At 50.1% G+C, this 13,623-nt stretch overlaps 4 protein-coding genes across 4 annotated transcripts; 3 read left to right on the top strand and 1 right to left on the bottom strand.

Annotated features, from left to right (window-relative positions):
* Positions 1-156: 156 nt before the first annotated feature.
* alp4 (gamma tubulin complex Spc97/GCP2 subunit Alp4) lies at positions 157-3,086 on the top strand (the record flags this gene model as incomplete). Its single annotated transcript, XM_064896387.1, has 2 exons — positions 157-203; positions 311-3,086. 2 exons carry the CDS (start codon positions 157-159, stop codon positions 3,084-3,086), a joined length of 2,823 nt encoding a protein of 940 aa, XP_064759074.1.
* A 1,282-nt stretch (positions 3,087-4,368) lies between these two features.
* On the bottom strand, positions 4,369-5,919 carry RRP8 (25S rRNA (adenine645-N1)-methyltransferase; the record flags this gene model as incomplete). Its single annotated transcript, XM_064896388.1, has 1 exon — positions 4,369-5,919. The coding sequence occupies one exon, from the start codon at positions 5,917-5,919 to the stop codon at positions 4,369-4,371; it is 1,551 nt and encodes a 516-aa protein (XP_064759075.1).
* A 1,752-nt stretch (positions 5,920-7,671) lies between these two features.
* Positions 7,672-10,780, top strand: LTR64_002014 (uncharacterized protein; the record flags this gene model as incomplete). Its single annotated transcript, XM_064896389.1, has 2 exons — positions 7,672-7,804; positions 8,037-10,780. The coding sequence occupies 2 exons, from the start codon at positions 7,672-7,674 to the stop codon at positions 10,778-10,780; spliced, it is 2,877 nt and encodes a 958-aa protein (XP_064759076.1).
* Positions 10,781-11,059: 279 nt separating this feature from the next.
* On the top strand, positions 11,060-13,009 carry LTR64_002015 (uncharacterized protein; the record flags this gene model as incomplete). The annotated part of the gene is made up of 1 exon (XM_064896390.1): positions 11,060-13,009. The coding sequence occupies one exon, from the start codon at positions 11,060-11,062 to the stop codon at positions 13,007-13,009; it is 1,950 nt and encodes a 649-aa protein (XP_064759077.1).
* Between the last annotated feature and the right edge of the window lie 614 nt (positions 13,010-13,623).

Raw genomic sequence — 13,623 nt, forward strand, 5'->3', positions numbered from 1 at the left:
GTTCCGTAGCAGTAGCTAGGTAAGAATCCTAGGCGTTCGGTGTATACTTTGGTGATTTGTGAAAGTTACGAATAGGCAAGCTGGCTGTACGCAACTTCCAGTTCAGCCTTCTCCAATCCCGCCAAGGCTCTGAGTCGCGACGCGTGCTTGCGGAGAATGCCAGGTTCGTGTCTTGCGGCTTGCGGGCAGAGACCACCCACCATGTACGTGCCAGTTGAATGGACGATGCGACTACCTAATACTGACTCTATACGCGCAAAAGGACTGTGTCATGCTAATGGAGTAACATGAGTACTCTACACTATCGCAGTGCTTCTGCCACCGAACGTCGCGCATCTCATACCAATGGACTTCCCCCACGCTCCAATACTACACGCCAAAGAGAGTACGAACGTCCCTCTGTACTGGAAAATGGGTCTCCTGTGATGGAAGACGGCTTCGAGGAAGATGTGTCTCGCTCAACGAACTATGCGACCACCGAGAGGCGTAAAGCACGCTATACAGTAAACACCACAGAAACATATAGGTCTCGCAGGAGTCCAGTAAAAGATACCTTTGATGGGGGAGGTAAACAGCCAAGGAAGATTGTCCTGCAGAGCCCGCCTACCCGAAGGAAATCTCGACAAGACTCACAGCCAGAAGTCAAGCAATGGGCTCCTGAAGCAAGCCTGATCCCACATTCCTCTGCTCCTCTGGCTGTTCGTGTCACAGTCCCGGCCCTTCGTCGTGATGCGCCCGATCTACTCGATGGACCTCAACTCGATAGCTTGTCGATGGTGGAGCAAGAGAAGGCTCTGCTCGATGACTTACTATACGTCTTCATGGGCTTTGAGGGCCAGTATGTTGGCTTTGCTGACAATTATGACCCTAGTGAAGAGAAAGATCGATTGATAGGCCCCACATATCGCATACTGCCAGGTCTCGACCCAAGCCTCAAAGACCTGATTGAATCTATGTTGCGCATGGCCAGTCAATACTCTGCGTTGGAAGCATTCATCGAAGTGCAGAGCAGGGGAGAGTACGGCTCTGTGAATCATGCCCTGTGTGCAGCTATACGGAGACTACTCAAGGACTACCTCATCCTAGTCGCGCAACTCGAAAGTAAAGTCACTGGTGATCCTTCCTTTACCATACACCAAATGCATCTTTCACTCATTCCTACTGCACAAAGCCTGATCCAGCTATACGCTGTGGCACAGGAATTGCTGAAGAAAAACGCTCTGCTTGAGGAGGATGCAGACGAGTCTATCAACGATTTTGACGCAGACAACATCATCGAGCGTCTGAAAGAAGGGGGCGATCTCCTACCTGGTAGCATGCTAAAGAAACGTTGTATTGGCGGGAACGTGCTTGCTCTGCTGACACAACGACTAGCCACCTACTCAGGAGACCCTGCAGCAAGGTCTATCCTCGAGATGTTGCTCAGAGAGGCTAGCAAGCCATACATGACTATGCTTAATGAGTGGCTACATCATGGTGGCATCAAAGATCCTCACGACGAGTTCCTGGTCGGTGAAAAGAAGAGCATAAGAAGGGAGAAACTTGACGAGGACTATACAGACGAGTACTGGGAAAAGAGATACTTTGTACGAGAGAAGGAAGTTCCTCCCCAACTGCAGGCTGTCAAAGACAAAGTACTGCTTGCTGGCAAGTATCTCAACGTTGTCCGAGAATGTGGCGGGGTCAACATCAGCAGCAAGATGGAACACACTCCCGTATCATTCGATGATCCTCGTTTTCTTGACAACGTCAATCATGCTTACTCCTTTGCAAACCAAGAACTCCTGAGCTTGATGCTCTCAGCACATTCTCTCCGAGGAAGATTAAGGTCTATCAAGCATTACTTCTTCCTCGATAGAGCCGAGTTCTTCCTTCACTTTCTCGAGCTCTCCGCCTCCGAACTGCGTAAGTCACAGAAAAGTGTCAACACTGGCAAGCTTCAATCACTCCTCGATCTAGTCCTCTATCAGCCAGGCAGTATAGCAGCAGGCGATCCTTACAAGGAAGATGTCAGGATCAGGATGAATGAGCTCGGTCTCGTTCCATGGCTCATGAAGGTGGTCAACGTCCAAGGTCTCGAAGCCGACAACCCGGACTCTTTGGCAGAACAGTATAGAATGCAAGTCTCTGTTCCGGGTAGTAAAGACGATGACAAGGACATCTCTGGTCACGAAGCCCTCGAGCTCGATTATTCCGTACCCTTTCCACTATCACTAATCATCAGTCGCAAGACTATAATTCGGTATCAGCTCATCCTGAGATACACCCTCTCGTTGCGTCACCTGGAGACTACGCTCATCGAGTCCTGGTCGGAACACAACAAAGCCGTCTCTTGGACTCACAAGTCTAGCAATCGTCGCATCGAAGTCTGGAAACGTCGAGCCTGGAATCTACGTGCTCGCATGCTTGTCTTCGTTCAACAAATGCTTTTTTATGCGACCGCAGAAGTTCTTGAGCCTCAATGGCAAAAGCTTATGACTAAAGTGGATGCACTTGAATCTGACTTCTCCAGCACACCTACGAACGATGTCATTCCGCCGTCTTCGAGTCAAGGCCAAAAACCTCAACTCGGCTCCAGCCAAGATCGCAGATCAGCACAAACTGTTGATTCCCTTATGCAAGAACATGTCGACATGCTCGACTCTTGTATGAAAGATCTTGGCCTCACTCAATCGAAACTCCTCCGAATTCACGCAAAAATGGTAGCAGGTTGCACCATGTTTGCCTCATACACATCGAATTTGACACGAAACCTGTACTCTGCTGATGCTGATTTCTCATTCCTACACAACGAGACCTATGATCGAACAATGGCCGCACAAAAAGAGAAGGTGATTTCAAACTATAGACAATTTGCAAGTGGCAGAAAAGAAGAGAAGCCGCCTGAGGTTGACGAGAGCAGAATAAGCAGAATCGAAGAGACTCTGGTCAGGCATGAGGAGTATTTTAATCGTCACCTAAGGGTGTTGATTGACACTCTGAACTACTATGCTGCGACAGAGACAGTAACGTTGCTAGGGCTTTGTGCACGATTGATGGATGCAGAAGTACAGAAACGTGATCCTCTAGATGCTGCCTTTGCTTGAGCGCATTGCGACTAGCAAGAAGAGTTAGCAAAGTAGTGATTGGATGTGCTGAAAATGCTTCTAATCAACGAATTTCGTGATCGTAGCACAGTGCAATCTCAATCATCTGGTAAAGATCGGAGCCCTCTCAATCAATGATACCAGTACTAGTGTCTCGTACTTCACTATGTACCATAATTCATCTCACGAGTAACTCAAGCCGACCACTTTTATCCATCGAGTCGTCAAGACCGACTCGACCGCTTCATGTCGTGCTAACCCAATACATGCAGAACCCAACGCAGAAATGGAACCATACAGCGACAAGAAAGCTTACTTTGCACCAGTCCTGCACGAACTGTCACCACCACTTGCCTATAGTGGTCATACTAGATGTCACGCCAGGGAAGTTCCGTTATGACTACAGGACGATCTTCTTGGAGTGCATGCATACCTACCACGCAGTTTGCTACTCGTAGGGCATGGCGCTGCGGTAGGAAGTGAGCTTGACACATATCATCTTATAGCATGGCTTACGACGAAGAAATTGGGCTGAAAAGAACGCATACATACGTACGCAGTCGAGATACGGTTCATGGACAAGAGACGAGCAACGACATCTGATCGATTCATCGACTAATACTGGTACGATAACGTGGGAGGTGCTGATGGCTCCTCCACCAATCCCAGTCACAGGTGAGTAAGCCTCTTCAGCCAAGCGGGGATGGGGCGGAGGTCCAGACTCTTCGTCGGAAAGGCGGGACAGGAGAATGGCTTGCCAAGCAAATACACATCGATGATGGAACCTGTTGTGATTGTTCGAGGGCTCGGCTGGAATTGCGTTTCTCAAAGACCGCATGGAAAGTGGTGGGGAACACCAGTAGTACAGTATTTGGGTTCCAAGCTGGAGGGAAGAAGGAAAAGACAAGCCGCCTATTCCTTACTGAGTAGGCAGTTGGTATGGAACACGAGAAATACGTCTTGGCAGGAGGCCATGAATTATGTAGACGCTGGTAAGGTTTTAGAGTTTGTGGATGATCATATCCGGAGTCTGAGGTATGCACAAAATTGGACGAGCGATATATGGTGGCCAGGTCTGTGGAGCTGGAGGTGAACCACGGCTCCAAAGTTGTAGACTGATGAAACGGTCGCCGCGAAGAAGGTATGATCAACACAGACACTAGACTTACCTTGACCTAGAGACACATATTCTGTGTTTGTAGAGGCAAGGCATCATGCTGATCACTTCTGTTTCTAGCAGCAGAGCGTGACAGCTAGCTGAATCTTGGGGATGGTCACAGACCTACCTCAACTTGTAGACGCACGGCTTGAGTATTTTGCCCTCCTCCTTGTCGTCAATCTCATCCTCGGTGACGGCTGGACGCTGCCCTGTGAACTTTCGATATTGCCCACCGGCCCTCTGTTCTATTTGCTGATATTCCTTGCCGTTCCATTTCATGCCTTTCCATTTGCCGGCTCGAGGGTTGCCCGTTTTAGTGAAGATCATAGTAACAAACATCTTGTTGGTCTTGTCTACTGAATTTGGCTTAAGCATAAAGCCTCGCCGCTGGAAGCTGTCAATGAAAGGCTGTAGATCAGTATCGTCGTCGGCTCCTCGCCCTCTGGTCTCTGCTTCGTCTTCAGCAAAAGCAGGGGTTTCATCCACACCATTGTCTTCGGCATGGTCTTTGGTGCCAGATTGGACTTTCCTGCGTTTACCAACACTGTTCTCCACAACACGGCCTGGACCTTTTCTTGCAGAAGCTCGACCAAATCGCGATTTGACTTCGGCGACCCATACCTCTCCCTTTCCATCTCCTCGCAGGACGCGCCAAGCTTCTTCGACGAAAGCAAGCCAGTTGGTGCCCATTAGAGAGAGGCAGAAGATAGCCATGTCGACTTGACCATGGTGGAGCGGTAGAGCTGAGATGTCGGCCACAGTGACGTGCGGATTAGCTGCATGAAGGTCAAAGCTGTGCAGTTTCAAATTAAGCTTTTCGGTAACTGCGTCCAATCCACGAGCAAGAGGGGCATCACCACAACCAAGGTCGGCAATAGTGCATGTCCCAGGCCTGCGCCGTGGCAGTGGTAGGACGTCGCCGACCGGTGAAGCCAAGTTGGCACGATATTTGATAGCTTTGACATAAACGTCAACGGGATTTTGAGGCCATGAGTCTTTGACTTGCTGGGAAAAGCCCGCATGGTATTCGTTGAACAGATCAGGTGAATTGGCAAAAAGACTGAGTGCATCATTTGAGGTGGAGGTGTAGAGGGTCTCATTGAGATGGCGAAAGCGTGCAGCGGTTAGCTTTGAACGCATCTTCGCCTGGAGGGGTGTGAGGTTCGTAGGAGCCGGCGGGATTGGTGGCAATGAAGTCGATACCGGTTTGGGGCCATTGCTAGCATGATCGTTTTCATCGGAGGCAACGTTTGTAGGTCTTTCCTCATTGGTAACATCATTCCCATTGCCTGTACTTCTCTGTCGATGCTTTGAGGAGGGAAGATGTGATTGCTGGGTTCTATCTCCAGCAGCCACACGGCCTACTGGCTCAGCATTAGCTCCTGTGATCTTGCCAGTTTTGCGTGAATCCTTTCGAGATCGACGTTTGCTACTGCGATCGGGATTGCTTGTTTCAGGCTTCGGGCTGGGGCCATGAGTGCTGTTATCAGATTTGGCACCTCGTCTCGCCGAGTCCTGATCCCGTTTGCGTTTCTTCGAGTTTGTAGATTGACCAGAGACTGCCAAGCTGGTGGCAGCTGAAGATGAATTGTTCTTGGATTTGTCCTTCACCGGTTTGGCACGGTCCTCTACCAGGGTTTTGGCAGCGATGTTCCACCCTGGGACAGCAAACATGGTGGCTCAAAAAAGATACGAATGAAGGACAGTGCGACCAATACTCGGCGCGACTAGCTTTTGACAGTCCGGAAGTTCCCACTGGGCTCTCTAGGCTCTTGCTCCGTGTAGCACTATCTCGACCACCAAGTGACGTAACGCGTGTTTTGCGGCTGAAATGGAGAATCTCTTTCGGTCGTACTTGCTTCGTCCCGGGTCTTGGATGTAATCAAAAAATGCTGCAATTTGTGGTGGGTTGAACGTGTAGCACAACACACTTTCAGCTCGTTCTGCAATGCTCTGTGTGAAATTTTCGGGATCGAGGTTCTGCCCAGGCATGGAGAGCTTTGAACAAGCTTCCCAACTTTTCTGGAGACTCTGACTGCTCCACTACACGCGTAACGCGATTGGTGCTTGACCCTGGCTCAGGTGATACCTGCTGCACATCTGAACGGTCTTCTCTTTTCCTGGCTTTGCAAGCTTTGCTCGAGCGCCCCTTTTGAACCACTTCACTACCCACGGCTCCATGCAGAGCAACCTGTCCACCAGCCTCTACGGTTTCCCTATCCAGCCTGCAAAACTTCCGAAACCAGGCAACGCTCGTCGTCGTGGGCCACTTTTCACGTAACGGCCATGGTTTTGCCTTTCGACCATCGACCTCTGCTCTGCTGTCTGCTGAAACTTTGATTCCTTCGACATCCCAGAATTGTTCTGACAATCTCCATGCAAGGATTTCGTCGTCATGATAAACTTTGCCATTTCTCGGTACCACATCGTACCGCTCTCTACAAACGAATCATCTTGTATACCCCTCAGCCGCAACCATGTGGCAGATCGTCCATCATGATATGCCTGCTAGCTGAACCCGACTATCTGGTTAGTATGCGTGCTGCATTGACCGTGACAGGTACAAGAACAGATCCGTCCTACCTTGCTTGTCCTCCACCCACCAAGTCGCCAATATAAGCACATGCTCTCCCGTGCCTGTGATCACTGAACCCTGCATTTCGTCCAATAGCTAGATTTCGTCCCTGCGTGTAGTAGAGCAACGTCTGTTGTTTCTCGTTTCTCAACGATTTCCACACGGTCCGAGATCGACGATCTTGGCTAGGCGGTTGTAAACCTGTTCGAGCCTCCCAATCAACATTGCATCTGGTTCTCATTCGCTGAAGATCTGGCACTCATCGGCTTAGGAAATACTGTCAAAGACACGTGGTCTACGGCTCGTCAGCTAGCAACGCTACACGCAAAAGTACAGGTCCCAGCAATTTGGCTGCGAAGAATCGAGTACGAGGCTTGTATCATCCAGACACCAGCTATATCATTTGGGGCTTATGGACTAGTGGCCTTTCTCACGATCGACTGTGCATGAAAGCCGACACATGCTGACTGCCAAAGTCTTGTGCTTTGTCCTTCTAGCCTATTTCGGCTGGCACACCTGAAGTTCCCAATCCAAACCTCTACTAGTGTCCCACCTCATTCCAATTTTGGTCCGTCAAGGTCCCGGCCTCTGACTGATCGATGAACCAGGCTAGTAACATTGCAACATCTAAGTAGACAACAGATCAGCTTCGGTCCCATCGGATTTCTGTTCCTACCACAATATCTTCAGCAAGGCTACAATCGTGTCTACCAACATTGTTCTGCTGAAGTCTTTGCTGAGGCCAACCAGCACGACTTTGTTAACAGCACGCTCGAGTTGATCAGCAACCTAGGCAATTTGACGTGGGGCCGGTAGTCATTATTGACGGTTGCACGCCAACAGTAGCAACCATGTCATCCGATCCCAAGCTGGAACTCGAACCCAAGGAAGAGCAAAGCAGTCCAGATAGCTCGAAGCCTCAATCTAAGAAGAAGAGAGGACCACCTACAGCGAATCGACGCCGCACAAAGACCGGCTGTCTAAGTAAGTACACTCCCACTCCTGTGCGGCTTGTGTAGTGCGTGTTGCTCCTAAAAACTCACGTGGACTTCTCTTGCTGTTTGAGACTTCCGTGAGCTGACCAAACCTAGCATGTCGTCAGCGACGTGTGAAATGTGATGAGACAAAGCCGGTATGTCACAACTTATTGCATTGAGCCACTCTGATCATGTACAGACGTGCCGTAACTGCGAAAAGAGTCGCCGGCTTTGTGCAGGTTATCAAGCGGCGGCGACCCGCTCACCAGCACATCTGGAGCAATTCCCGCCACCATCGAACTACTTTACTCCGCTACATCAGCAACATATGGCAGCATTGCAGCAGATACCTCGCCGTGGTAGCTTAACACCTGGCTCGACACTAGGATCTGAACACCCTACATATTTTACTTATGACGCCGCTACCATCAATCGCAGCCACGGAGAACCAGTTTACGAAGTAGCATTCGGAACTGATCAACAACAGCTAACACCTGCACATGAACTAGGTACTCCTCTGATTGGACCCTACCCCGATCAATGGTATAGCTGTTATGCAGTTGGTTCGGAGATGCATACGACTACATACTCTCCATACCCTGAACCCGGTAGGCAGCCCCAAATGCCTCCAAGCATAGATGCTCCTGGTTCGCAGGATCACATCGTGTCTCAATTGCCGAGCTCGCTTTCATTCGGAGGAAACAATTCTGCTACCAATACTGACTCACAGAAGTCTTCTTCTAGGGAAGGCCAAGCGCAAAAGGCTACTGCTATATTGCCACAACCCTCGTTAGCCACAAATTCAGAGCCTGGACCGTCTCATCGACCCAACTTCATACCTACAGCACGTCACTTTCAGCATGCTTTTGATGCATACGAAGACCCAGATGATCCCTGGGACGTAGAGGATGATGACTACGACAACCACGATGCCCTCATTGCTTCCACAACCTGTCAGAACCTCATCTTGGATGAGAGAATGGCCTACTTACTCAAACACTTTGTGACAATATTGAGGCCTTGCATGTCAGTTCATGAAAAATCTGTGACATTCGATGGCTCTTCAACTTTTGCCGAAATCCTTCCGACGCGAGCCCTGTCTTCCAGAGGCCTTTTGCATGGGATCCTGGCAACCAGTGCCCTTCACCTAGCAGTACTGCACAGAACCAGCGACGTCGTTCCATTGAAACATTTCGTTATTGCGTCAAGGAAAATGGCTCAGCTCATATCTAATCCTTCTAGCCGACATCAACTCGAGACACTTGGCTTATGTCTGCTTCTTGCATTCTATGAAGTGCTCCTGGGAGACCATGCCCGATGGGTTTTGCATCTTCGTGGCGCTGCAGCATTGATGATGGAGCACGACTTTGCCGGATTCATAAGGGCCACTCGCGAAAGACGAGCCCAAGCAAGAGCACTTTCGGCTCAACCACAATCCAATCGCCAAGGTATATTGTTAGAGGACTGGTTTCGAATGTCTGACCTACCGTCCGCACTAGCATCGGACGAAGAATGGGACGTGGATGATGCATTGATCCGCAAGTTGACAGGGTTGGAAATAGATTATTCATGTCAGCTTCAAAACCAGGCAAAGACAGTAGCCACGACTGAGCATTTGACGCAGCAGGAGGCCTTGGACTGGCGTACTAAGATCGACCTCTTCTGGTGGTATGCCAAAATGGACATCTTCCAGAGCATTCTGAGTGGCGACCGATTGCTACTTCCATATGAAAATTGGCGATATGTGCCACCGAGGGGTCAACTGGGGTCTGTAGAGCAGCTTCATGCTACAATGGACCATCTATGGCTCGTACTTGGCAGGATTGCTGACTTCGCGGCCAAGGATCGGGCTCGAAAGCTACGTAAGATTGCGGCTAACGGCGGCATTTGGAAGCCAGAACCTGGGTTCCTTGCCGGACAGAAAATGCCCCCTAAATCTCGAAGCGAAAGTCAGAGCTCAGGGTCGACAACGATGGATTCGAAAAACACAAAGCCGCCTGGAGCAAACGAAGGAAGAGCGCGTATGCCGAAAAACACTGGTGACGCCGCAGCATCAAAGAGAGGACCGCCGTTGTTCTTCGGTATGATGCCTCCTCCCAAGATTCCCCCTTCGATGTTATCTTCTTTCCACATCGCTGATGCAGCACTGTGCGGTGCTGCGGATCGATCTCCACCAGTGTCAAGTACTATGCAGGACGCTGATCTCGACCTCGAATCAACCACAAAAGCGGCCATAGCGGAACACAATGCTATATCAGAGGCGCTTGAGGTTTGGCGAACTGCTTTAGGTGAACCATTTCAAGGACGCGACGTTCAGACCAAGATTACAAGAGCTCCTTTCCTTACTGTCAAACAATATAGCGACTTCAGAATCGCACACATCTGGTCGTTCTACTACCTTGGCAGGATCCTGCTACGGAGATGTCATCCATACTCACCTCCAGCAATGATGGTCTCAGCTGGTGTGAATGCGGCCTTCACTGCTGCTGATGCAAATGCTATCGGCCAGATTAACGCCGGAGTTCTAGAGTCTCAAGCGGAATACGCGCGAATAGGATCCATCAACCCTACCTTGGTTGCGGTAGTGCAGGAGCTGACCTTCCCCATCATGTTTGCTGGTGTGCAGTATCGTGAGCCAGCACTGCGATCATGGACTATAGAGAGTCTGCTTGACGTAGCTAAACACAGTGGATGGCGAAGCTCTCATTCCGTGGCGTTTGCTCTTGAAACAGCATGGGCGAATCAAGGAGAATACACACGGACATTGGCTCGGCGGGATGCCCATGAACCCTCTAATGCAAATCTTGCTTCTAACGATTTGGGTGCAACCCCAGAAGCATTGCATGAGAGCCGCTTTGTCAAGCATGATCGCCGACTGATCGATCGCTTTTCCGACACACGAGCTTACTGGGCGATGGGCCTGCTCTCATCACAAGATGACCTGCAGAAGATAATGGGTCATCTGGAAATAAGTCGTGACTGAAAACCCAGGTCGCTCCTGCATCTTGGGATGCGTACAAGGTAGTGCAGCTCGAACACCGACTGCGACTTCCAGCGACCACGGTTCTAAGCTTTTTGTCAATCAACAACGAGTCAAGAAGCATCTGCTCTTATCTTCCTACTTGCTTACACAGCCCCTTTTAGCTACCAAAGTCAATAAGTTACTCGAGCATGCCTCATGCCTCTTTTCATTGGTTCTTCAAGTGTATTGATTCGTGTTCTTGCTTTACCGATAACCACGACCCTGACGAGTATCGCTACGATGTTAGCCGGTCCCCCAGAAAGTCTGTGGTCCTACGAATTCTCCAAAAGCGACAAAATCAAGAGACGCCTAGCAGCATCCTCCTCGGACGACAGCAATCGGAGTCCAGGAAGCAGCATCAAGCCGAGTAGACCCTCTTTGCTTCCCAGCCGTCCCGCGTTTCCTACAAGGTCAACGCATGAGCAGATGAGTAGGAACAAGATCAGAGTGCAGGCTATTGAAGCACGTAGTGATAAGCAGTCTCTACTGACAAAAGTGGCTACTCCCAGCATCCCGTGCAAGATTAGGTCAACTGAAGATCTGCACCGCCCACGAACAACCGATACGCAAGTTGCTACTCGTACGCCGGATACTTCAGCAAGCGAGGTTCCTCCTAGTGGCCGTCCCACACCACCGCCCTCAGACAGTTCACGCGGTGCTTGCAGTACTCCGAACAGGAGTCGTACACCACGACCAGGTTGGACACGAACCAGATCAGGTGGAGTGTGGTATCAAGCACAAAAGCCTATAGTGCAGGATGACGATTCCGGCGTGTTTGGAAAATCCAGACTATCGAGGCACAGCGAGCCAGCGATTCTTAACATTGTCCCATTACCACCACCGACTAGACCAGAGAAACCGGAAACGACATCAATCCACGATATCGTCGTTGAGACACCGTTCGGTGTTCGAAAGGAGCCACAGACCACTCCTGAGCAAGATTCGACGAATGCACCTACCTCGAGACGAGGCTCTTCCATTGATGTCAAGCGTCTCTTCTCTGCTCCCTTCGCGGCATTTCGTAAACGCGAGAAGAAGCAGAAACAGGAACCAAGCACAGTTTCTTCTACTCCGTCCGCCACGTCATGGAGCCCGCAAGGTCCAACTGAAGCTCAAGGACATAGATCTCTACTCAAACGACAGCAGACTGCAACCACGCTTGCTAAAGCCTCTGCAGTGCTTGCTATCAGCAAGTCTCTTCCGAAGAGCAAGCTAAAGACAAGGAGGCGAAAGTCACCTGCAAATTCAAGTCCACCTGACCAGGATGAATTGTTGCACGCAGGTGACAGGTCGATTGCAGCCACCTTCTATACTCATCAGAAGAGGTACTCTGTAGGGGACCACCTTGGCTCCCTTGCATCCAGCTTGAACACCGCACAGATAGATGAAACACCACAGAACAGTCCAGCAGAGGCGGCGACTTACAGGATCAAACGTAGTCCCAGTGCGGAAACTGAGGAATTTTTCAAGATTGACATCAGCATCCGCGGTGGGACAAGCTATCTCCCAAGCGAAGCACGCCGCATTTATACTCCTCCACTACCAGGCGAAGGCACGACAGGCCACAGCAGCCGGGGTTTCTTCTTCAATTATGAGGCTCCTGACTATGATTGTTCTGTCATACCTGGCAGCAGTCATCACCACTCACAATCAGCCTCACAAAAAGACCGTACATCGGTCATACACGCCTCTCTTCGGCTGCCCTCAGAAGATCAATTTCTCCACCACGTCAAGGCAAAGCTCAGCCACTCGAGCGGCACACCTCCTGACCCTCACCCTCACCCCCCTTCAAGCACGAGGGTGGCATTGAAGGCTCCCAAACAAAAGACGTCACCCAGAAAGACAGGTGAATGGTACGACTCGCGTCTTGCAGATGTGGACACCACTCCGTCTCTGCTCGATGTCACTACGCCCCACAATTGGGAAGCAGCAGAACAGAAAGTGACCAAGAAACGAGACTGCCAACGGAACATTGCTGAAATCAGAAAACAAGAATATGAAGCCCAGCTCGACTTTAACATTCCAGAGCACCTGCCGACGAGCCCGTTATGTCCCAGAAACCCGAAGTACTGGCGGGTCGTCAAGTGTACAGGCAGTCAGTTTCGTGGCTGTTGGATGCATGGGTTTGGAGAGTACGAGGCTGGAAAGATACCAGGGTTATTCAAAGGAGGTGCTGTGAGAGGATTCTAAACTGCTCACGAGGAAGTCGGTCTGATATTCTTAATACCGAAGGAGAAAGGCTCAGGCGAATTCGATATCGTTGGTGCATGTATCACCAGAGCTTCAAGTATTGTTAGTTTTTGCTGTAATAGTCTGCAATTGCTCGGGTTCAAATTCCAGCAGTTTTGGATCCGAGAGAGTATAAGCGTCGATAGAAAGTTCAACCTCAAATACCAGTCAAGTCCTACGACAAAATGAAGTCTAGTTCACAAACGAACTGAAAGATCAAGTGTGACGTCTTCGTTGCAGGGTGTCAGGATTGCTAGGCATGGAAGACAAAAATGGAAGATGAAAGACAATCTCATCATGCTGTATGTACTGGCTCGAAGTATCACCAATGCCGTAACACGAGACAGCCCGCCTATATACACTCCTGGCTAAGATATGCTGTACCCAAAAAAGCCGTATGAACTCCTTTGAGGGACAACCTCGAACGCCTTATCTCATGATGCATCACCATAGCAAAGTTATAAATTCGGCCTTACATACTCAATCGATCCAGACTTCTTACTCTTTTACCGTCCTTGCCAGCGACCATGCCAAGCTGGTAGAAACGCTCTTCTCCAGTAGCTGTTCTGCCACCG

The sequence above is a fragment of the Lithohypha guttulata genome (genome assembly GCF_036872675.1).
Source record: "Lithohypha guttulata strain CCFEE 5908 chromosome Unknown scaffold_1, whole genome shotgun sequence".
Taxonomy (NCBI): domain Eukaryota; kingdom Fungi; phylum Ascomycota; class Eurotiomycetes; order Chaetothyriales; family Trichomeriaceae; genus Lithohypha; species Lithohypha guttulata.